Here is a 25769-nt window from a genome sequence, read left to right as displayed (position 1 = left end):
TGGATCTTCTTAGCATGAAGTTCTTCATGCTAAAAACTGTCCAGAAGTGAAATAGGCTGCTTTATTAATTGCTTAGAGATCGCCCTTTTAGCTCCCTTCCGATTCTGAGAAATAAAACTAAAACTGTTTTATTGCATTTTGAACTAGAATTTAAATATTAATCTTTTTATTGAACTTTTGATTGCCTACAGTTTTTATTCTTCTAAAATTGTATTGTTCTATAACAGAGGTGTTGGACTCCTAGAGTGGCCTGAAAAATTCCAAGGGCGGCTGGAACCAGATTAAAATGGAATTGGGAAATGTTTAATAAAGTAAATAAAAATACAGTGCAATATGAATAATTTTAACTTGTAGCTTTGTAAATAGGTTTGCAGCTTGTAGGGATCCCTTTGTATATGAGGTGGCTACCACTGTTCTATATGATATTCTTACTATTATAGCACTGTGGGGAGAAAGTTTGTTTTAAAAAGATGGATCGATGTGGAAGGACACACAGTAATTTGGCATTGTTGAAAATGCAGTGCAGACACTTCCTCTCTTCCTGTTCAATTCTTGGCCCAGTTCATTGTCCATCTGCTAGGTCTATTCAAGGTTTATGTGCTGACTGCATGTCATTATAGGGTTAATTTTCATCCTTCATCAAGTTGGTTTTTCTTGTATGAATCACCAAGGTGGATCTCTCTTGAATGACCTTGTATCTCATTGCGTGGCTATCCTGTGTTAATCCAGAACCCAGTTCACTCAACATAATGTCATCTCCAAATGGGAGCTCCTAGAGAAGCTTGCCGTCTAAGATCAATCAATCGGCAGGCAATTTTTAAATGCTTGCTGTGTGCCAGGCCCTGAGTTAGGTGCTGGGAATAAAAAGACAAAAATGAAATAGTCCCTGCCTTTGAGGAGCTTACATTTATAAATGTATATAAAATGTATCCACAAAAATACAGGTAATTTTAAAGAGAAGGCACTACGCGAGGGAAGCAGGATAGGCTTCATAGAGAAGGTGGTATGTGGGCTTCACTTAGAGGAAAACTAGTTTGGCTAGATGCATGAAGTATGTGAAGGGAAATGATGTTTAATATGGTTGGAAAGGTAGACTGGATCCTGGTTGTGAAGGATTTTAAAGAGCAAATGAAGAATTAGACCTTGACTCCATAGATAGAGGGAAGCTGCTGGAATTTACTGAGCAGGAATTTTCCTTTGCTTTAGGAAAATCACTTTGGCAACTGGGCAGAGAAGAGATTGTAAATTCCTCTTCTATTTGTAATTTGTGCAGAATGTGACACTGGCAAATACCATGGATGACTATGTTTCCCCCTCTTTTAAGCCTGACTTCTTATTGATTCTCAGAGTGTCATTGAGCTGTTACTTCTGGGCTTTTTGTATCTCTTTCTGGTGGTGACTGAACAGGGCAAGTGTGGTGCCTTGGTGGAGAAAGTTTCTAGAAGCTTGGAAGAAGAGGGGAGGAGATAATTAGATGGGACAAGACAGTAACAGAGTGGAAGAGTCCAGTGAATTTTTGTTTCTCTTCCTATTTCCCGTGGGGTGTAAATAATACCCAATGTATAGATGACAGGAAACAAATATTTGTGCAAATAGTAAGTGAATAAACTAGGTAAAGTCCATAGAAAATTTACCCTTCTTTTTCTTACATCCTTGTGAAGGACAGTGAGAAAACCATAAGGATGAAATAAGGCCTGAACTGATAAGCATATACTGCCACTCCTTCAAAGATTTACACATATTATTTGCTTTAAATTCCTTTTACATTGCCTCTTAACATCTGAAAACAAATTTTCTCAACTATTTATTTGAGTATTATAATATACAGTAAGATACCCTGCCTTGTAGATAGTAATTCAAAGAAAAACAGGTCCTTTATTTTTTAACTTTAAATAAAATTAACATGAGTGTGAGGTATACTTCTTTTAGAACAGTGGCAATAAGATCACGTACCATTGTACTCATTCACCTGAAAATCTAACGCATTTTTAACTGATGATTATTAGGATAGTCAAGAATTGATTTCAGTCGAGTCATTCATTACTGGCAGAGGTTATTTACTTTTCTTGAAAATAAAGAAACTTTGGGGGTGAAAAAGTGATTAGATGCTTTATATAACATTGTGATTTTTAAAGAATATTCTCTTTATTTGCTGGTTTATTATGACAAACAGCCATAGTCAGATGGATAACTTAGGATTGAAAAAAAGCCCACCAGCAAGTCTAATTTTTTTATGTTTGATCAGGTTCCTCACAGCTTTGCCATCCCCTTTCTGTGCACAGTTGCAAAGTAGCTTCAAATTGCAGTGCACCGGAGTAGGTGCACTTTGAAGCTATCCCAGTTTGATGGAAGTGGAGGAAATCTCAAGGCTGCTCCATAGTTGTTGACTCAATTCAACTTTATTTAATTTTTGAGGCAGTCAGGATTAAGTGACTTGCCCAGGTCACACACCTAGTAAGTGTTTGAGGCCAGATTTTATTTCAGGTCCTTCTCACTTCAGGACTAGTGCTCTATTGACTATGCCACCTAGCTGCCCCTCAGTTCAACTTGTTAACAGAATTACAGGTCTCTAAAGTCTTTGTCAGTGAAAAATAGATTGGTAGATAGATAGACGAATGGCATTTATTAAACACTTTCTATGTGCCAGGCACTGGGGTATAAATACAAAGGGCAAGACTATTCCTGTCCTCAAGAAGCTTACATTCTGATAGAGGAAGAACTGTGGAGGCCTGAATCCAGGCAAAATAAGGTCAAAGCTTGCCAATAAAATCCTTGGGTGGACTCAGGTGTGAAGTTCAATTTTCCCTTTGGCAGAAGGTAGAGATGGTAGTGAGACTGGACATGAATGGAGGAATCATGACATGATGATAATGGGGAAATTTGAAGTATGTGATTTTATGATCCCTTCAACATTTTTTTAACCACTTATGATATTGTGGATCTAATGAGTTGGATGCATTATAGTAGGGATTGGCCATGAAAAGTATCTTGATTAATTGTTTAAAGAAGGTAAATATTATATGACATACAGTATTAATCTGTGGCCAACAATGTTATTTCTTTAGTGATAAACTCTTGTTGATGAGTGGTATTTCTCTATAGGCTTGACTCTCTGGGAGATCTAACAGCCTAACTCTGAATTTTCATATTACTTTATTTGAACCTTTCTCATTCTCTCATCATATTTGAATTTGAATTATGTTAATTGTTTATACATCTTATCTATCCTACTAGTAAGATTGTATGTTCTATGAGGACACAGATGACCTGGTGTCTGATTTCTGTATTCCTATCTCCTTGATGCTAACGATGATTTGTATATGGTAGATATTTAATAAATATTTGCTAAATTTGTTGATAAAAGCTTGTTATTGCTAAGGTTCTTTCCAGTTTAAAGGTTCTCAGTTTTTGTTAACTTAAATTTTTTCCCCCTGAAGAATATATTCATCCATTTGTTTATTTCTACCCCTGCAATATAATATCCCCTTTAGGATCCTCCTAGGCATTTGATGATGGGAGTTGGGGTTACCAAAAAAAAAAGTCTACCAGTGAATAAATAAAATTAATGCTCTTTCCAAGTATTATCTTCATGCCATCCTAGATTAATTAAAAATAAAAAACCTGTACATATATTTCCTACTACAAAGTAGTCTTATAGTCTGTGATTATGTGGACTATCAGTCATAACTGATAATTGACGGATACTACTAATGTTCCAGAATAATTTACTTAGGTCTAACCTCGTACCTTCCCTCAAGAGTAAAACCTTTAGAATTCTGTAAAAAGTTGAACATTTATGTTCTTGGCTATAAGGATGGTTGTCTGGGAGGATGGATGGAAAGAAACATAGAGGGAAATCTAGGTTATTTTAAAAACAAGAAATTAACAAAACATCTGTTTTTTAAAATTTGAAATTCAAGCCTAGAATATTAATTTTAAAAGGAAAGTTAAATTTCACACTGCAGAAAGGAGTTTCAGAACTATTGCAATTCTCATACACTTATAGAAAATAGGAATACTTGGTGTGGTTCCCTCCTCATCTTTCCCTCATCCTGCCAAATTCTTTTTTCCTTTTTCTCCCCTTCCCCTCATAGACTTTTTTCTCTTATTTCTCTATTCCCCCGTACTTTCCTATTTGTCATCTTCTGTTTTTCCTTCCCTTCGTGTTTAATTGTTGATTTCTAGCCTTCTTACTTCTCCTAGGTTTGTCTTTTCCTTAACTATGCATAATGTAAAACTAACATACTTTGTTTTGTTTCTTAGATTTATTGAATAAATTTTTAGTTTGCTTGTTTTAAAACTGAAAAGATACTGAAAGGAACATCTTATATTTCCTTTATTTTGCAAATAAAAACAGAAAAACTGCACTGAAATTAAATTGTATTTTGTTTTTGTTTTCTGGGGGTCAGTAGACTTTTACATAACTTCCTACCTCTCCACTATGGAAGTTATGCTCAGTTTCTAGATCAGTCTTATCAATAATGCAATAATAATAGCTGGTATTTCATGATGATTTAAGGTTTGCAAAACATTACATGACATCTCAGGTGTTTCTTCCTGGAGTGCATATTATTATTCTGTAGTAACACAACTGGTAATTAATTGTCAGAGGCAGAATTGCAATCCAGATCTCTCATAACTCTTTCTTTCCACTTTACCATGCTGCCACTTGATATGTATATGCCATAGATACTGGAGGCTTTAAAAAAAAGAAAAGGACAGATTGATCTCTGAGATGATTTCATTATATATCCTTCCAGCTCTAATATACTTTATATGTAAGATGGTAAGAGTGAAATCCTGGTTAGGATAAACCACTGTCAGTCGAAATTGTAGTTTCAAGCATAGTCTGATTTTCCTGGGCAAGGTCCAAAGTTTGTTTGTTGTTTTGTATTTTTCCTAAGCATAATTTCTTTTAGTAGACATCATATAACCAGTTTGGATGATCAAAACAAGGCCATTAAGACTTGTTCTTATATAAGTTTGCGATAATCTACAGGGAATAAAAAGACCTTCTAAAGTCTATTGTCTTTAGTTATGGTTTCAGAATTAATGTCAAAGCTAACATAATAACTGGAGGATTGGCTGAGTACTTGTCATTTAAGTAATGTTATTTTGACACTACATAATGACCTATCTGTAATAGCACCATTTATTTTTAAAAATTCCTTGTAGGCACTATTGATATGATAGGGCAGCATAGAGATGTCAGTTTTATGGCTCTGAAGATCTACTACACATTTTGTGAACGTATTTCAGTTACATTTTGGCAGTAAAGAGAACAGGAAGATAATGCTTCCATTAAAGTGATCAACTACGCATGTAGAAATTGGGTGGGAAGATGTGTGAAAATGCTTTTAGATGAAACCCATTTTCATGTGTAAATTGCCTCTGTTGCGTATATAACTGTCTCATAATGCCTTTGGGTAATTCAGTGAGTATGGCACTGGAAATAGTGGTTGTACATGCTGATCTCAGAGAAGGAGGTGTATAAATTGCTTTATAATAAGTCTGGCTGTCGACTACTCAGATGTTATTTTATATTAACCCACTTTTTCTTTATTTTTCCCTGTTCTTTTAAATAGTTGATTAAAATTAAAATTAAATCTTTTACCCTTCCAGATCTTTTTTCCTTCCCATTCTTAAAAATGTTACCATGAATAAAAATAAAAACTATCTTCTCTCTCCTGCCACATGGGACAAATGTGCCTTCATACTTCAGAACATTAATATTTTAGCAGTTGGGTTGGTTAAAGCTGAACAATGAAAGAAACCTAATTATTTTTCTCATATTTGTAGTGTAATCTTATCCAAATACCTTTTTAATTATATCCCAGTGAATTTCATTATAAATCATGCCCTCTTATTTGATAGATCCTTTTACTTTTAGAAATGCCACCAGGAAAATGTTAAAGACTAATTTTATGCTTTTTTTCTTTGTTGCTTTGTTCTTCCATTGTTAACTTGAGTTAAAGTGCTTCTGTTTCTTAGAAATACATGAAATTGTATTTCTTTGCTTTCTCTGTCAGTTCTGATCACTTTCTTTGGTTTCCTTCTTATCTTTTTCATCTGCTATATACAGATTTCCTCTTCTGATGTTCTTCAGCCTTTGGTATCCTCTCCTCTGCAAGCTGCTGCTGAGAAAAACAAATTGGAGGTATCTAATTTTGTAAAAAGCAGATTGCATTTTAGAACAACTACTTTAAGTTGGTTACCCCCCCCCCCCCCGCTTTATTGTGTGCCATAATTTGGGTAGGATAAAACATGTGTGATTATATCTCTCTGAGTTCCCAAAATTTAAAGTGCAACATACTCTATCTCTTTGTAGACCTATGGAGTCAGAATCCTAATCTATACCTTTTTAAAAGCTATTGCTTTTTATACTTATCTCTTTTCAAGTTTTTTTTTTAAAGATATTTCTATATAACTGCTGTTGAGTTCATCTGTTTTTAGTGAGTTCTGTAGATTAATTATCTTTTAATTTTCTTTTAAAGGTTTCATATCCATAAATAATGGACAGAGATGTTAAAATATCTTTATTTTATCATTAAGAAAGTGCTACTGGGTCAAATTTAAAATTTTACATTAATGTGCATTGTGGGAGTTAAATATATAAATATTAAAATGTGAAAATATAGGATAGAATAAGAAATATTATTTTTGTTTTCAATAAAAAGTTTTAGTATTATAAAAGTAATCTTTAGGAATTTTGATGGTCTGGTTGCAACATATGATCTATAATCTTTTTGAAGTTAAAATGTTTTGAAATAGCTATTCTGGTAGTCCTGGTGTAAATATTAGTATATAAAATTCTGATGAGTAGGGATTACTTTATTGTGTTTTTGTCCCCAGCTCATAAGAAGTACTTAATAAATATTTGTTGATTAATGTATACAATTTCAAAAAGATCTTTATTCCAGAATAGTCCCAATCTGAATAAAATACAATTTAATAATGATAAATGTAAATTCTTATTTTTTGGGTTAAAAAAAGTCTGTTTCAGAAGTAGAGAGGTATGACTAGGCAGTAGTTTATATGATAAAACAAACCTGAGGCTGTCAACTAAAAATCATTCATTACTCTTGGAACTGATAAATCAGGGGAAATGCAGGAGAGGCAACATTATCATCCAGTCTCATACACTCACTAGCTAGGTGACCCAGTGCAAGTCACTTAAACTCTGTTTGCCTCAGTTTCCTCACCTGTAAATGGAGTTGTTAATGAAGATCAAATGAGATAATTGTAAAGCTCTTAGTACAAGTGCCTGGTGCATAGTAATGACTATGTAAATGTTTAATAATCATGATAATAATATTGTGGATGGAGACCCAGCCTTGAAGCCAGGAACATTCATGTTCAAGTGTTGCTTCTAATATGTTGTATATGTGTCTGGGAAAGTCACTGACCTCCCCCCGAATGGTGTCATGAAGAGTAGGGCAAGACTGAAAACAACTGAACAAGTCACTTACCTCTCAGTGCTCTACGTCAGTGGTGTCAAACTCAGAAATTGGAGGCTAGTAAACTGCAAATAAGGATCCATGCAGGCCACGTACTAAGAAAGCCACATATTCTCTATGTTTTATTATGTTTTTATTTATTTTGTTAAATATTTCTCAATTACATTTTAATCTAGTTCCTGCCAGTCTTGCAGGCAGCATCCTCCGCTCTAGATAACACTCTAAGACTAAGCTGTAGAGAAGATGCCATCCTGAATTAGTGGAGGCTTTTTCCTTGCCTAGGGTTTCCCTATACCAGTGAAATCCCAGCTTATAGTTACTATTTTTGTTTTTACTGTAGGCACATGGGTGAGGCTACTGATAAATGGCTACAAAAACAAAGGGAATGTGCTCTTAGTCAGTGTTAAGGGGCATCATGTCTAGGACCTGTGCAGTGTTCTGCTCTCCCCTGCCCTTGTCTGATCACATCTAAAGCAGTGTATTCCTTGCTGGTCTTCCCATTTCAGGAAGGACGTTGATAAGCTGGAGGGCATCCAGTGGAATGTTTGTTTCCTCTTACTCTACTTTCAGTTTGAAACTTTCAGCATTTTATAGGCTAGGATAGGGCCTATCCAATAGGCTTAGCCTAGGTTGCTTCAGTTGTTGACCTAAATTAGCATAAAGGTATTGGGCGTATACCATTCTTGAAAGAAGAGCAATGGGAGATATACATACTATCCTTGTCTTGATAGTATGTTAAAAACAAACTGGAGAGCTGCTTCTGGAATATTCTGCCTCATTATATCTGAACCCAGAATTTAGACTCCATTAGTACTACAGTTCAACAACATTTTGGATTATGTAGACTTCCGAGTTAATTTGGGAACCTAAGAACCATTTATAATATTGGGTTATAAAATTATGGGAATATACACTAGGATGTTTTAGACAACTAGCCTACAGAGGAAATTCTGAAGCATAGTTGGGAACTCTGCAGGTTTTATTTGCTGTTTTAACCATATAATATTGTGGTTATGGTATATTTTTAAGAGAATACTATTCTGAAGCCCAATTTAGATACATAGTTTCATTTCCTCCAATATAAAATTAGTGAATTTTTTTTCCTTTGCTATGTTTATATCTCTCATTCTTGCTAAATCTACACTTGTTCTGTTCGTTAATTTAATTTCCTTTCCTTTTTAAAAGAAACAAAAACCGCTACATTAATTGCTTTTAGGAAGTAGCCTAGTTCAGCCTAAGGATGCTTTAAGGAATTAGGGAAATAGTTTTCCAAATAAAAACATAGATAAACCTATCTTACTTTTTCCTTTTGCTTTTTGTTAGGAGACGTGTCTCTTTGCTTTGTGTCGTGTGTGTGTGTGTGTGTGTGTGTGTGTGTGTGTATGTGTGTGTGTGTGTCCCATTGAGTAGAAACAAGCACTTCAGTAATACTAGCGTCTGTTGCCTAAGTATTCTGTTGCTTTTTTGATTTAGAGAATTATCTAAGCATCTAGAATCATTTTTGTTGTTTAGTCATTTTTCAGTTGTATCCTACTCTTTGTGACCCCTTTTAGGGTTTTCTTGGCAAAGGTACCAGAGTGGTTTGCCATTTCCTTCTCCACCTTGTTTTACTAATGAGGAAATTGAAGCAAATAGGGTTAAGTGACTTGCCCAGGGTCACATAGCTTACTAAGTACCTGAGGCCACATTTGAATTCAGGAAGAGGAGTCTTTCCTGACTGGAGGCCCAGGGCTCTACCTACTACTCCACCTAGCTATCTTGTATAATCATGTTAATAGCTTATTTTTGTATCACTTTGCAATTACAAAATGCTTTCCTGCTAACAATTCACACAAGAGTAGTGCTGATATTATGTTACCTGCATTTTGCAAATAGGAAAAATGAAGCTCAGAGGTGGTAAGTAATTTGACCAAAATTTTATAGTAGTTTGTGAAAGAATTCAAACCAAGGTATTTCAACTGCAAAACTACTGCTCTTTTCACAGTACCTGTTGCCTATTTTCCTTTCTTGTGAAGCATATTTTTGTGAAAATGTTCATAATTTATTTATTTAGAGTGATAGTTGATTGGTGCTTTTTTATTTCTTCCATCATTCTCATTTCTCTGTGACCTGCTACCTCTTCCTGTCCCCACTCCCAATAGGACCCCCTCTAGTAATAAAAAAAATTAAGTTAAGGAAAGTTAAGGAAAACAAGCTGAAACATTGGCAATTTTTGACCATGTGCTTTATTTTGATAATTTGATTGCCATCAAACTCTCTCTCCCTTTTTTTAGAAAGAAAAGGAGAAAAAAAAGGAAGAGAAAAAGAAAGAGAAGGAGCCAGAAAAACCTTCAAAACCCATTTCATCAGAGAAGGTAAAACACTTCCTTATTTTTAGAAAAGAGAATAAGGAATTCTTGTGTATTTAGAAGTGGTAGTCTAAATATATGACTTTATTAAATTTACAAATGGCTACCCAGTATCTATTACATACAAGACCCTATGCTGGGTAGACATGATGAGCTAGAGGTGTGGAGGAAGAAAGATGCTTACAACATTGTACCTGTTCCAAAAGAGCTTACAGTTTTGTATGCAAGGTAAAATATGTACACAAAAGACAAGGCCATAGGTGATAAATAATAAGAGGTAAAAAAATAAAGTACTACATGAATTTAGAGGAGAGAGAGAAATAGTACTTTTTGCTCAGGAGATCAAGGAAGTATCCGTGGAGATTTGTTCACTAAACACATGTTTATTTACAACCTACTCTGTACAGAATGTGGGAGTTATATACAGCTGTTCCAACCATAACAGGCTTATAGTCTAGTTTGTGTAACTGTAATATACAACAGTATATAGGAAATTCATTAAGGAGTTTTAAAACAAAGTACTATATGAAGTCTAAAAATGAAGGGCCTTAATGATTTGGGAAATCTGGAAAGGCTTCATGGAAGAGGTGCCATTTGAATTGAACTTTAAATAATGAATATGAACTCAGAAGGGCCAGGGAGGACCTTCCAAGGGTGATGAAAAACATGAACAGAAACAATAAGTGGGAGAGTATAGAGCATATTTAAAGGACAAAGGGTAGACTAGAGTGTAGCATATATGGAGAGAAGTAATGTGAAGAAAGCTGAAAAAGTCAGGTAGTGCCAAATTATGGAATCTCTTTATTCCCTTGCCAAGGAGTTTGAACTTTATTTAGAAATTAATGGGAAACCTTTGAAGATTTTCAAATAGTGAAGTGATATGGCCATATTTATGAATTCAAAAGATTATTCTGGCTGTGGTATGATGGGCTAAGCTAGGAAGGGGGTAAAGAGGAAGCAGGAAGACCTGTTAGGATTCTGCTGCAGTCGTCTAGTCAGCTGGTATTGAGGGTCCCTGTCACAGTGGTGGGGTGAGACTAGAAAACTAAGGATGGATCTCAGATGTTTTGTATATGAATTTGAGAGGAATTGATAACAGATTAATTATGATAGATAATGGAGAAGAATGAATCAATAATAGTCCCAAGGTTATCAACATGGGAGACTGGATGAATGATAGTGATTCATAAAAAAACTTGTTAATTCAGAAGGAGCAGATTTGGGGGAAAAAGTAAGTTTGGTTTTGGATACATTGAGTTTGAGGTGTTAGTGATACATGTAAATAGAAATGTCTTACAAATAGAGTTCTCCTTTTCTCAGAAGGAAAAGTTCAGATTGCAGATCCATGTAGATTTGGTAGTCATCTGCTTCGAAGGGTGATATTGAAACCATCATAGTGAATGGAATTCTCAAGGAAAGAAAATGAGTTAAGAGAGGGAGTATGAGGATAAATCCTTGAGGAATGGCCTCTTTAGTGAGTGTACTACTACATGAGTCAGCTAAATAGAAAAAAGAGTTATAGAAGCAGGAAAATCTGGAATAGTTTGCTGCTTTTCTCCTTTTGCTTTTCTTCCTTTCCTTCTTCCTTCACCCCCTTACCCAGCCCCAAGCCATCCCAGAACCCTTCTAGACTGCCACCACAGAGGTTGTACTTTTCTACTTGACTACGCACAGGATTTGAATGAGCTGGGAGTGAACATCTATTCTTTCCAGTAATATGGAGGACTATCTGCTCTGTCCTGGCTCCTAAGGGCCTCTGAACTTACCACCTACTATGCTTTTATGCCCTCTAGTCCCCTGGCACTTGACATACTTAGCCACCTAAGGACCCTTGGGCCTTGTCATCTACCTTGTTGCTGCATCCTTAGGACTTTCAGGCTATTTTCCTTCTGCTGTGCAGAATAAGCTTCTGAGAGAAGACATAGGAATGTTGTTTATACTTAAAGCTGGAAGACTGGATAAATGGGATAGGAGAACTAGTAAAACTAAAAATAGATTAATATGGTATGATCTTTTGGCAGAATTTAAGCATTAGAACATGAGCAGATTTAATCTGCTTGAGTGAGAAATATAGTTTGGTGTTTTGGAGTGTTTTTGTGAAGTCTCACCACAGTGGTAAGAGAGAGAGAGAGAGAGAGAGAGAGAGAGAGAGAGAGAGAGAGAGAGAGAGAGAGAGAGAGAGAGAGTGTGTGTGTGTGTGTGTGTGTGTGTGTGTGTGTGTGTGTGTGTGTAGTGTTTTCTGGCTTTGCTGCAGGATGTGAAAGCTTGGACCAATGACTAATTAGAAGAAGGCTTTTGTAAAGTCTCTCAACTGGACCTGTAAAAACTAGGTGGGATTTTAAAAGGTCAAGATGGGGAAAGGAAAGCATTTCAGGTTATCGTTAAGCATCTATATTGAGAAAATGACAAGCTATGTTCAGGGAACATTGCTTTGACCAGTTAGACTACGTTATAAGATATTTGTGAGATGGAAATGTCAGTGGCTAGTCATATTGTGAAAGGATTTGAATGGTAGTCTTAGAAATTTGTCCTTTGGACATTTGGAAACTTTTGAAAGTTTCTAAGTAGGGTAGTTATGGGATCAAAGTTATACTTTAGAATTTATCTGTCAGTGAACTGGAGAGAGAATATAATAGAGGCAGAAAAACCATTTTCATCCTCACCCTCAAGAGAGTGAAATTATCTCACTTATAAGGCTATTGTAGTAGTCTATATGTGTTAATAAAAATCTAAATTAGGGCAGTATCATTGAGAATGAAAAGTGATACATTGCAGATGGAAAATTTGTCAGGACCAAGGAGTGGATTGGATGTGGTATGTGGAAAGGAATGAAAGATGACTATAATGTTTTGAATTTGAGTGATTTAGAGAATAATAATATGACTTGAAAGTTTACACAAAAAATTTCTTTTGATGTTTCCTTTAGCAGTCACTAGGACAGTTTAGAAGGGAAGAAGATGAGAATGATTTTAGACCTATGTGTGTTTGAGAGAACATCTGGGAAGAGTTGTCAAACAGGCAGTTGAATATAAGACTGGAACTTTTGAAAGAGGTCAGAGCTGGAAGTATAGATTTGGGAAGTTATCAGTGTAGTATTGATAACTGGAATTATTATTGTAAATGAGACCACCAAGGAAGAAAGAGCAGAGAAAGAAGACAAGAGGGCAGAAGACAGATCACGGTCATGTCCACAATTAGAAGTAGGAAAAGAAAGATACAGCACAGGAGACAGAACCAGCATAGTATATATATATTCTAGTAGCATGTCAGCAGTGGTAAGAAAGTATATGAAGAAAGAGGTGAGTGACTGTTGTCTAGTTCAGAGAGAATAAAGAAGAATTCACTGCTTAGCAAAGCCATTGTTGACCTTGACTTTAGTATAGCGGGGGCCAAAACCTGGGTTACAGGATGATGGAGAGAGAAGTAGATGCAGGTAGTGTAGGCTACTCTGTCCAAAAGTATGTGGTTAAAAAGGAGTGGGCTAGAATACGCTAACCTAGAAAGGTTTAAGTGAGATCTGAGCGCATTTGTTGACAGGTGAAGAAGTAGGGAGAGAAACTGAAACTTATGATTTATGAGTTAATTTGTATGGGTGATTTTTAAACTATTTTTATTTTTATTTTTGTGTGTGTGTGCATGAGTTTTTAAGAATAGTGAACTAAGGAGCCACAACAGGTTTTTAAAATTCAGGAGGCAAATTATTCCTTTTAGAGGCTCACTTAAATGATCACTTCCTTTAAAACTGTGTATCTACATTCTGTATATATATGCTAAATCAAGATTTTTCTCCCTAAGCTGAAGGCATTGACTAGGTTGTTTTTAAAAAGAATGGTCGAGGGATTTCTTATTGGTAATTTTAAGGTGATTTAAACAGAAGTGATTTAAACACTTGATTTAGATAAAAACTTAGATTTTCTAGGTTTCTGATAGCAAATAGAAATCCTACGTACCATGACCATTAGATCAGAAACACTTTATAAACTCTTTTTAGGATCATCATCTTTTCTCCCTTGAGTGTCATCAGCCAAACTAAACAATGACTTTGGCTGGAAATGAGATCAAGACAAATGGGTTGGGTCAAGATTGGAGAAGAAAAGTAGATGAACATAAGAAAAGCAATTTGCTGTGGCTTATTTATTTTTTTATGGATGTGCTTTAGAATGGAAAAGGCAAAAAAAAAATTGAACCAGAATACCACTTAATATTAGAATAATTACTGTACTGTTATTCTTCATCAGAGAAAAAAAAGTGACATTTTGCATAGGAAATCAATCAATAAGTCTGACACTGTTAGGTGCCTTGTAGAACATACAAAACATATAACCCAAGGTTCTTATACTTGTTAGGTAGATAAAATTTATGTAGATAAAACAGCTGGAAAATAAAATACTATACTGTCAAATAGTAAACTGTAAGATATAGCCCAAGTACTGTAGGAATTGAGAAGAAAATTTAATGTAGCTTGGGATCATCAGTAACATTTCACATAAGAGAAAGAACTCTTTCACCAAAGAGCCTAAGTTTTCTCATCTCAGGGATTCTTAACCTATATCACAGAAGCCCTTTGGCATTCTGGTGAAGCCTATGGACCCCTTCTGAAAATGATGTTTTTTAAAGAATAGGACAAAATGCATACAATCACAAAGGAAACCTTTGTAATTAAAGGATTAAAATATAATCCCCCTGAACTCTATCCTCACATCCCTTGAGGGTTCATAAACTCTAGCTTAAGAACTCCGTGTTATCAAAAGATGAGAAAAATTATACCAGCCTGTTTACCTCTCAGGAGAATGAGGAAAATGATTTGTAAACTTTTATGTACCATATAAATATAATTATGTATTGTCAAATGAAATATTTATGTGAAAGCTTTTCATAAACTGAAAGCACTTAGAGCTTTTCATTTATTGTACCTTTATGCCAAGTAATCTCCTTCTTATAATTTTCCCAAATATTAACACAAATAAAGATAGATTTTCTTTCCCATCCTGAACTAGTCACTGAGAACAAACATCTTCTTACTTCCTTTACAAATATTGGATCCTTTCCTGGAAGCCTACCTTATGGAATCATAGAATACCAGAGTAGGGAGAACCTCTGAGGTCATGTAGTCCAACCCATACCTGAATCCTTTGTAGCTGCATTTACAGCAGCCATGTTACAGTGGAAAGCATATTGGATTTTAGGATTTGAGTTCAAATACTAGTTCTGCTGCTTAATATTCATGTGACCACGGGCAAGTAAGTGACCCAACTTTCTGCATCCATTTCCTTAGCAGACTTCCAAGTTTCCTTCTAGCCATAAATTTGTGGTCCATATGCAATTCAACAAGTAGTTATCTAGCCTCTCCCTTCCATTTGCCTTTTCCTCATATCTCTGCATTTGACAGTCATTGCTTTGCCTGACTTGTAACAATCTGGGGTTAGGGAAAATTGATGGCTCCTAAACTTCTCTTTGTGGCAATACACCTCTTTCTTAATTTATTCCATTTTGGGACAACCTTAGTTATTGGGCAGTTCTTGTTTTGATGTAAAACTTTTAGATAGCTCTGTTTTTAAGACCCATAGATCTATCTTCTTGCCTTCCATTGGTCTTAATAAGGCCCAGTCCTTTGTGAACTATTTTATTACTTGAACCATTAGCTGTAGGAAAGTACTGAGTTTACTATCAGGTATTATCTAATCCCCACTAAAGTATATGCTCATGAATTTTTAATGGTCTTGTATGCTAGTGATTAGCTATGTAGATTTTAGCTTGATCAACATTTTTATCTTGCATCATTTATTGTTTAGTTGTTCTTAGTCATCCTCATTAGGGACTAGGTTAAGAACGTCAGCTACTAGCCATCAACATTGACAGAATGCAGTATAATACTCTGTTGTGGCAGGAGGTAGACATACTCTTTGTTCTTTTCACCAGAGGACAAAAGGGCATTAATTATAAGGAGAGGCATTCCATTGTTCCAGATTCTGTTTCCTGGGTTCCAGCCTCTCTCTTGCTTCTTCAAGGGATTGAGAGCCATCTCAGGTAGAGGAAAGGTGTAAGACATATTTGATCAGCCGATTATCTGTGAGCTGATGCTACTATCACAGCGCTATACAGTACAACTTAAATTGCTGTGTATGTATGTGTTGGAAATGGGAATGGGATGGCTTTTGTATAGAGGATGAAGAATACAATTCATTTTTGTGTATGGGTAAAGTAAGGCTTCATTATTTGGGGAGAAGATTAGACTGTGAGCTCCTGAAGAGCTTTTACCTTTCTTTGTATCCACAGCACTTAGCACAGTTTCTGGCACTTCATAAATGTTTATTGATTGACTATTAACTGAAATACCTATTTTCCCCTGTAAAGGGGGTTTGCAGATCAGTTATGATTAGCTGGGAGGGCATTAACTATAAGGTTGTTTTTTAAATACTAAAAATTATCCTTTGTTACCCAAGACTGAAAAGAATGATTAAAAAAAAACTATTTTGAGCTCTAAAAAACTTAATACAAATTAATATGAAAATTTTATTACCCAAAATTTCTTCAAAGGAAGTATATCATTTTATAAAATAACCAGTGTGTCAATTTGGGAACCAGTGAGCTGAAGCCATATGGCATAGTGGAAAGAGTGCTGGACTGAGAGGTCTGGAGACCTGAGATTTATCTATTTTTCTTCTGCTTATAACTGCATATAGCACTATGAATTTTAAAACAAAACCAAAAAACCTTAATCTTCCTGAGCCTTAATTTCCTTATCTGCTGACCCATATTGAGCATATATAGTCCATTCTAGGGCTTGTTCACACAGATTTCTTCCTAGCTCTGTTACCCTATTGGGTCTCCTCAAATCTTATCTTAGAGAGTTCACCTGATTTCATCTACGTGGTGAACTCTCACCATAGAAACTCTACAGTTATGCAGATCAGTGACCCTTCTCTTTTAGTGTTAGGGAGTTGCCTTGGATATTGAGGGATTATATGATTTGCCCAGAGTCAGGACTTGGACCTAGGTCTTCCTGAATCTATGCTGTCTCCCCTCTTAGCTCTATTATAATTTTTGCTGAAATACCATGAAGTCAGGGTTAGAATACTTAGGAAACATCAACACTGTTCCTAATTACTAATTAATATTGATTATTATAGTCATAATTTATGATGAGTATGAAATACGAAGTTGTTTGAAATACTTCTATTTATATCTTTTTGTGGAGTTTTTCAGGTGAAATTAGTTTTTTGAGCATTTCAGTAGCTTGAAGATCTTTTAGTGATAATATTCTAAATGAAATGATCAATGTCCACTACAGGTTTAGAAGGTTAATTTTTAAAAATAATTTCATTTGTCCAGGCCTTTGTCACTTCTTCCCTGGACTTCCTGTCTCAAATTTCTCCCCTTTTCTATCCATTCATCAGACAGTGGCGAAAGGATATTTTTTAAGGGCAAATCTGACTCACTCTTTGCTCAAATTCCAGTTGCTCACTATTTCTTCTAGGATTAATATAAGCTCTTCCTTTTGGCTTCTAACGCCCTTTAGAGCCTGGCCCCAACCTGCATTTCCAGCCTAATAGATTACTTCACTTTTTGGACTCTGCTGTCCCAGTTAAACTGGACTTCTTGCTGGTCCTTACCCAAGGTCGCTCATCTTTTAAATGCCATGCCTTTGCTCTGGCTGTTCTGCATATCTCAAATACCCTCCCTTTCCTCCTGTGACACTTGGAATGTTTGATTTCACAATCAAATAAAAATATCAATAAATCAATAAAAACTCAGCTCAAGCAACACTTTCTACGGGAAGCCTGTCTTCATTCCCTGAACTTTTAGTGCTCTCTCATATCAACCTTGCATTTATTTTGTAGATGCATATTTAGGAAAACTCCCTCAGAATGTAAGCAGTTTTATCTTTGTATCCATGTTACTTTGCATAGTGCCTACCCTATAGCGGGTACTTAATAACTGCTAGTTGATGTACTGAAGTCCTAAGAGTACTTTAAATTAATGACATTTAAAGCATAACATCTTAACTATTTCAATTTTTCTATCATTATTTCTCTTTTGCATGCATGTAAAGAGTTAAAAGAAAAATCTTTTTTCTTCCCTCCTTGTTTACTGAAGAATTTCAACACTTTAGATCACAAATCAGACTTTTGCTCCCCCAAATCAGTAACTACAGATGTTGCTCTTACACTTGAAAAAATAAGATTTTACAGACCATATTTCAAGAGACCTATTTATTTCTTTATTTTCTCCCTTTTTCTTAAAGACATTTTACCGACATGACAGAGGAGGTGAGGATAATCGTGTTGATTTTGTAAATGCTTTTTTTAACCCAACATGTAATTTGGAGATATTCTTTCCCACATAGTTAAAAATCCATTTGTATAGTAGATTTACTTAATGTGAGCATCTTAATTTTTCCAGCATATCCTCCTAACAAAACGCAAGTGGATTATTGTCTTGGTGATTGTGCTTCTAAGACTTATTCATAACCACAATTGACCTTACTCTCAACATAGTTAATGACTTCTGTTTTCAAATTTCTCCCATAACTCTCTGTATCGCAAACTGATAGGTGTTTCTGTCCTTGACATAGTCACCTGTCTCTATATAATTTGGAACTTCTAGACTCATTTTACACTGAATAAATTACTGTATAATCAGTGTCATCTGTTGAGAAGGGTATACTGTTCTGTGAAAACTTTTGAATATGCTGATGCTCCTTTTAGTTCCAAGAGACTCATCTTAAGTCATGGCTTCCCTACCTATAGGCTGCTTTATGGCTTTATACAAGCATATCCTATATTAGGTCCAGTAAGATGAGGAACATTTCACTAGGCCTCTTCTTCACAGGCTCTTAACTGATTCAAACACTGGAGCAAGCTTTTCAGAGCTGGTCACAGGAACATTCCTTTCAGAATGTCATTACTTTGATTTACTTTATCACTTGAGTAAAACTGGAGCATCATGATGCATTGGAAAAGAATGCTAGACTTGGAGCCAGAACACTTAGATTCAAATCCTTACTCAGCTACCAGGTATCTGTATGACCCTAGACAAGTCACAACCTCACTAATTTCGGTTTCTTTATCTGCAAAATGAAGGGCAAAGTTGTACTACAATGACCTTTTGAGGTCTCTTCTAGCACCAAATCTGTGAATCACATTTTCTGCATGTTTTGAGAAACTGATGATGAATTTGTCTAGCTGACACATTTTTCAGGTTTAAAAATCAAATCATAGCACCTACTATTGAGTAGCAAAGATTCATAAGTTACAAGAAATCCACTTTACACTGTCGCCATCAATTCCTCACAAAGTATTATACCAAAAAAACTGTTGTGTTGTGCGTGATGGTCACTAACCTTTTTAGAGTTGGCTTAATGTACACACAGTCTAGAAGTTGTAACTTGAAGTTTGAAATTTGAGTTCAATTTGGCAATAATAGTTTGCTGAACTTTTTAAAACATTAAATCATTGTGGAGAACAGAGAGTTGGATTTAGAAGCCATTTTAATGATGATATTACAGTAACTGGGTTACTACTAGAACTTAATATATATCTTGCTAGGTTGTTGTTAACAATTCATATCTTTCTTTGGTATTTTGGATTGCTATTCTGAAAAGTCTCTCCTTTTTTAAAAAAATTAATTAATGAATTTTTGGTTTTCAGCTTTCACTTCCATAAGATTTTGGGTTATAAATTTTCTCTTCCTCCCTAAGATGGAATGCAATCTGATAAAGGCTTCTACATGTATATTCATAATAAACATATTTTCACATTAGTCATGTTATAAAGAAGAATTAGAACCAATGGGAGGAACCATGAGAAAGAAGAAACCAAAAAAAAAAAAGGGAGAGCAAATAGTATGCTTCAATCTGTATTCAGACTCCATGGTTCTCTCTCTGGATGTGGATAGCTTTTGGAGTCTTTTGGAGTTGTCTTAGATTTTTGCATTGCTGAGAAGAGCTAAGTCTATCAAAGTTAGTCATCTCACAGCGTGGCTGTTACTGTGTAAAACGTTCTCTTGGTTCTGCTCACTTCACTCAGCATCAGTTCATGTAAATCTTTCTGGGTTTTTCTGAAGTCTGCCTGCTCGTCATGTCTTATGGAACCATAGTATTCCATTCCATTCATATATCACAATTTGTTCAGCCATTCCCCAGTTTGTGGACATCCCCTCAATTTCCAATTCTTGGTCCCTACAAAAAGAACTGCTATAAATATTTTTGTACACATGGATCCTTTTCACATTTTTATGATCTCTTTGAGTTACAGACCTAGAAGTGGTATTACTGGGTTTTATAGCCCTTTGGGTATAGTTCCAAATTGCTCTCCAGAATGGTTGGATCAGTTCACAACTCCACCAACATTGTAGCAACATTACCGCTTCTACCTACGTCCTGTATTTATTCTCTTGATGATTTCAAAAGGGGAAATTACGATAACAGCTCATTTGTACTGAGGTTTACATAGTGCCTGCCTTATAACCCTGTCAGATGTACGGTGCAGGCGTTATCAGACTCTGACAGATGAGGAAACTGAGCCTCAGGCCGCGCGGCTGTCTAAGGGTCATAGTGTCAGAGTTAGGGTCTTAACACAGGGCTCTGACCCCGAGAACCATAGGCGGTAGTCTGTGTGCTGTAAAATGACTCTGACATCGCGGAGTTCTACGGCTCCATAAATTAGTTCACGGTCGTGACTAGATATCTTTCCAGCTGGTCTTTAGGTAGCTCCCTAGAGGAAGCCCACTCACTTCTCTGATCATCTAGTGGCTCTTCTTGGGATTCCTCATTGGCTTTTGATTTGGTATCAGAGTATCCAGGCTCAGTTTTCACTTCTGCTCTGGGTAAACTACTTCACCCTTCTGTCTTCAGGTGCCTGATCTTTAAGATGGGGTTGTTGGGTTAAATGTCCTCTAAGGCCGCCCTTAGTTTTAGATATGCAATCTTAGGGTCCTACTCCCTTTTTGCCCTTGCCCTTGGGCAGAGAGAGCCCTCAGAGCTGCTCGCTCTTCAGTGGCTCTGTGCCGAGGTAGGATGTCGTTGTCCCCTGCCCCCCCCCCTTTTTTCCTAATTTCCCTCTTTATGATGTTCCACATTTCTGTTTGTCCTTCAGCAGTTTTCCCGTAGTAATTTTTTAGATTGAGGTCATCAAGGAACAGTTCATATGATGACTCGTGGATTCAAGGGATAGCTCAGAGCCTATCATCTTAAAAAATATAGTTTGGATTATTTTTTTTTTTCGTTAAATCTCTTACATTAAAGTTGCCCGCAGTAAAGCTCGTCTTCCATGTCGCTGCCCGCTCACATAGCCTCTCCAGATTTCCCTGCAGTTCATCCCTGACAACTCAGTAGCTCATTATACGGAAGAGCTTATCTGATATGAAAACTTGAATAGACACTATGTGTCTCTTTCAAATGATTTATAAAAATGCTAAATCACTTAGTAACCCTCCTGTTTATTCTTTTTCATCTAGATAGTACCTTGTTATTTTTGCTTTTACTTTTCTCTTATCCTCCCAACCACATGATAACTAAGTATTTTTAGTACACCTTGTCAAAAGCCTTTTCAGAATGTAAATTGCTCGCAAATATATGTGAGGATTTCATTGTTACAAGCCAGTCTAAGTTTTAGGGGTATCTCAGGTCCCACTCCAAAGGTATTTGGGTACTAGAATATCTGTAAGGTCATACTTTGAAAAAGGACTCCAAAAGTAGTATTATAGTGAGGCACTGGTTTTTTTTCCCTATAATGACGCATCTTAATGTTAAGTGTAGTTAGCTTATACCTTGAGGACAAAAGAAAAATCTTAATTCTGTTTAGTTATGTGAAAGAGGATGAGTGCTGCTTGGACTTCATAATTGCATAATTGTGCAATAAATTGACATTCTACTGATTAGTATAGAAGCAGATGGATTCTTTTGTGGGGACACAATGCCGTGACCTTCACCATGATACAACATGCAAAGCATTAGGCTGAGAATTGTTAGAAGAATGAAAAGTGACCTTTCTGAGTGACTTATACTTGAGTCGGTAGAGTTCTTTTTTGACTATAGGAACAAAAATCTTTTGACAATATTCAACTCAAGTGCTACTAAGAAAAACTTTAATTTTAAAAGAGAAAATTTATGAATCCATGTTTCTCTTTGTATTTTCTTTTTTTGGAGCGGGGAAGGCAGAGCAATTGAGGTTAAGTGACTTGCCCAAGGTCACACAGCTAGGAAGTCTGTCAAGTGAGGCTGGATTTGGACTCAGGTCCTCCTGACTCCAGGGCCGGTGCTCTACTCACTGCACCACCTAGCTGCCCCTAAGAGAAAATATTTAGTAAACATAGGAATGAGTGAAAGAGAAAATAAGCATGAGATTTAGATAAAGTCCGTTTTAAAAAAAAAAAAACCAAAACTTTTCATTTCTGAAATAAAGCATTTTTCTAATGTTTACTATGGGCCACTATATGCACTGAGGATACAAATCCATGCAAACAAGACAGTCCTTGCCCTCAAAGAGCTTTACATTCTAATGGAGAATGTCAATACAAAGAAGGGTGCTGGCGGGGGCGGGCAGTGGGTTGGGGAATGGAGGTGAAGGCAGAGAGACTGATTGAAGTTCAGTGGAGCCCAGCTCTCGGTGTTTAGAGAACCAGGAGTGGAATCCAAAGTTCTAGTGAAGAATCTTCAACTGTATAAATAATTCAACAATTTGATGTTATTGCATGCAATGTACTGTGCCAAGTGGTGGAGGAGATACAAAGATAGACCCTTATAGATATTGTAGTGTAGTTGCATGGATGAGGGAATAGAGAAGGAGTTATAAATCATATCCTTGCTGCTCTTCAAAGTTTTCTAATGCTGTATTCTCAGAATCACCTCATTTTGAATGAAAGAAGGATTTTTTTTTTTGCATGAAGGAATATACCTTTTATGGCCTTAATAATTAATTCTACAATTCAAAAACCACATTTATTTGAGGGCATTTTTGTGCCAGAGATCGACAGTTTAGTTGTCAGCAAAAGTTCCCACCTTGTCATCAGGAGAAATTAAAAGACCAGATGAAACATTTACACTATACAATGACTCAGCACAAAGAAATTTCCTATAACAGCTTGTAAGTTCAAAAATAAATTTTGTAAATAATCATGATAAATTTGTAAATCCTGTCTGGGGTAGGTAGGATAATGTACAGTCAGTCCTCAACATTCATATCAAGCATTTGTGTGATTTTATTAGTAACCTCATTTTCACTATTGCATTTGCCACTGAGCACATTTGTGGCTATGTGCAATATAGAAAAAAATGAGAGGTATGATGCACACAAGTTTGTGGAGTGGCTGATAGAGCCTTGAAGGCAGAGTGTTGGAGATGATGTTGAGATCTTGCCAGTCTCGGCATCTTTCAATAGCAGCAACTTAAGTCCCACCAACCTTTCCCTTGGTTTTCAGAAGGTGACCAAGGTAGAGAGGTTTACAGTAGCACAGTGTATAGTACAATGCTTTCACACTGCTATCTGATACAGTGGAAGATAACATCCAAGTTAAAAAACGTTTCAGTTTTAAGAATTTTGTTTGCTATACAGTATTTATGGTACTATTGATATTATGTGTTATGAAAGTGAATATTGTCTGAAGTCAGTGGTGTTTTTTTTTTGTTGTTGAGATGGTAGCACAAAGATCACAGAATTCTAGTGAATTATTAGTGATAAAAATGTTTTGTTGGTTACCATTTTTATTTTGTGTACTGCATTTTATGGGTTATTTCATGATTATTGTAGAAGTGCATATTATCAAAATTAATGTTTTGTTATAAAGAATTGTATGCAGAAACGTGTATTTTTCAGCAATCGCTAGTGAAAGATTATGGGTTTTGGTGATCACAGAACCTAAACCCGAATTTCCCATAGGTTTTTTACTTTCACATTGTTTTCTAGGATCATTGCCCCTGTGAAAGTTGAGCATTGACTGTTAAAAGCAGCACATCATACCACTATTCTTGCTACAGTCCTTTTCTGACATCTAGTATAGTGGAGAGAACACCGGGTTTGGGATCAAAAGCCCTGGGTCTGGATCTTGAGTCCATTTATTAGCTGTTTGATCATTGGTAATCCCCTTTGCTTCTCAGAGCCTCAGTTTCTTTATAAAATGGCATTTGACCCCAGTGGCATTTGGAACTTGTGAAATTTTGCTTGAACTGATAGCTCTCAGAGTTACCAGTTATCAGATAGCAATAGCAGAAAAAGAGGTACAGTGGTTCTCTATGCTCTTTTCCTTTCAGTGCTGCTGGAGTGTACATAAGGAGACAATCATTAATGTAGGCAATAATTCATTCCACATGTAAATTGCCCTTCAGTATGTGAAGCAAGTGCATATTTTCCAAAAAAAAAATTGGATCTGGAAGTTGAAGGAACTTAAAAAAATACATTTTATTGATATCTTTTGGTTTTCTATCATCTGCATTAGAGACTGTCCAACTGAAGGACTGGAAGTGCAATAGAACTAGTTTAAAATGTAATTGGGAAGTATTTAACAATATAATTAAAATACAATGCAACATAGAAAATGTTAATTTGTGATTTTCAAGCCATATACTTGAATACTTGATTGAATGAATGAATGAAATTAATACATTTTCAAATATTCAGTCCAGGGATCTGCCTATGTTTGAGTTTGACATCCCTGCTCTACGTTTTCTAGTATATCCTTCACCCATCCCTTTCTGGGTAGCCATAAAAAAAGAATGCATAAAAAGCATGAAAAAAATTCAATAAAACTAACCAATATCTCAAAAAAGCCTGTTATTTTGTGTACGGTGTTACCCATCTTACATGTTCAAATAAGCGGAAGAAGAGGTGGAGATATCTGGGACCTTTTCATTTGAGCATTTCTTGCCTTTTTGAGATTTTGGTTTAAAAAAAAAGAATTGTTTTGTTTCTCATTTGGAATAAAATTCACTGAAGAAGAGATTATTGTGAAAACTTGACTGGATGATATCATTTGAATAAGTGATTTCAGTTGTAGGTACTTCCAAGTTAATATACATTCAGCTTATAGATGGTTTATGCCATTCAAGGATGAGAGATGAAAATAGAAAAATTCATTCAGCTTCTCAGTTATGGGAAAGATAGCCTGGTAGAATGGAAAAAGTCCTAGACTTGGAATCAGGAAGTTGGTGTTTGATTCTTCCTTCTGACATTTCCTAGCTGTATGACCACCACAGCAACTCTCTTAACTTCTCTGAGCCTGTTTTCTCATCTGTAAAATGGGAAATAATACCTCAGGTACCAGCCCCGTGGTGTTGTAAAGTTCTTACTAGATTTGTGAGCCAGGGCAACTCACTTAACCTGTCTAGTTACTTTATCTGTTAAATGAAGGAACTTCAGGTCCTTTCCAGTGCTAAGTCTGTGATCCTATGAAATAAAAGCATGTATCTATAGTGTTCACAAACTTTAAAGCTATTTTTATTGTTGTAGCATGAAATGCATATAAAGATTCCTAGTTCAGTTGTTTCGCTCGTGTTGGACTCTTTGTGACTCCATTTGGGGTTTTCTTGGTAAAGATATTGGAGTGATTTACCATTTCCTTCTCCTGCTCATTTTACAGATGAGGAGGCTGAGGCAAACGGGGTTAAGTGACTTGCCCAGGGTCACACAGCTAGTAAGTGTCTGAGGCCAGATTTGAACTCAGGAAGATGAGTCTTCCTGACTGCGGGCCTGGCACTCTCTCTACTGTGCCATCTAGCTGCCTCAAAATATTCCCAGACCTAACTCACAAAAGCCTGCTGATCTGTTGTCTATGAGGCCTTCCCCAATTTCATCACAGTGATTGATTGTTTTTATCTACCTTGACATTTACAACTTGTCTCTCTTATGTTTTCACAAAACTTTTTTATGTTCACTTAACTAGATTATAAGTTGCTTGAGATCTGTTATCACATATTAGATTCTTTTTATTTCTTCATGGCTAGCTTAGTACTTTACTTATTACCCCTGTA

The 25769-nt window shown here is 35.9% G+C and overlaps 1 protein-coding gene across 3 annotated transcripts in view; it reads left to right on the top strand.

Annotated features, from left to right (window-relative positions):
* The window catches only part of SMAP1 (small ArfGAP 1), a 224708-nt gene that overhangs the window by 142549 nt on the left and 56390 nt on the right, over positions 1–25769 (top strand). For 2 of the 3 annotated variants that reach the window (XM_036767086.1, XM_036767087.1), the window contains exons 5-6: positions 6083–6157; positions 9731–9811. In XM_036767086.1, coding sequence (XP_036622981.1) covers positions 6083–6157; positions 9731–9811 — 156 coding nt within the window. The remainder of the gene's footprint in view (positions 1–6082; positions 6158–9730; positions 9812–25769) is intronic. The other variant, XM_036767088.1, reaches the window with a different exon arrangement.

Source organism: Trichosurus vulpecula, chromosome 7, assembly GCF_011100635.1.
Source record: "Trichosurus vulpecula isolate mTriVul1 chromosome 7, mTriVul1.pri, whole genome shotgun sequence".
NCBI lineage: Eukaryota > Metazoa > Chordata > Mammalia > Diprotodontia > Phalangeridae > Trichosurus > Trichosurus vulpecula.
This window is presented reverse-complemented; position numbering and strand designations above follow the sequence as displayed.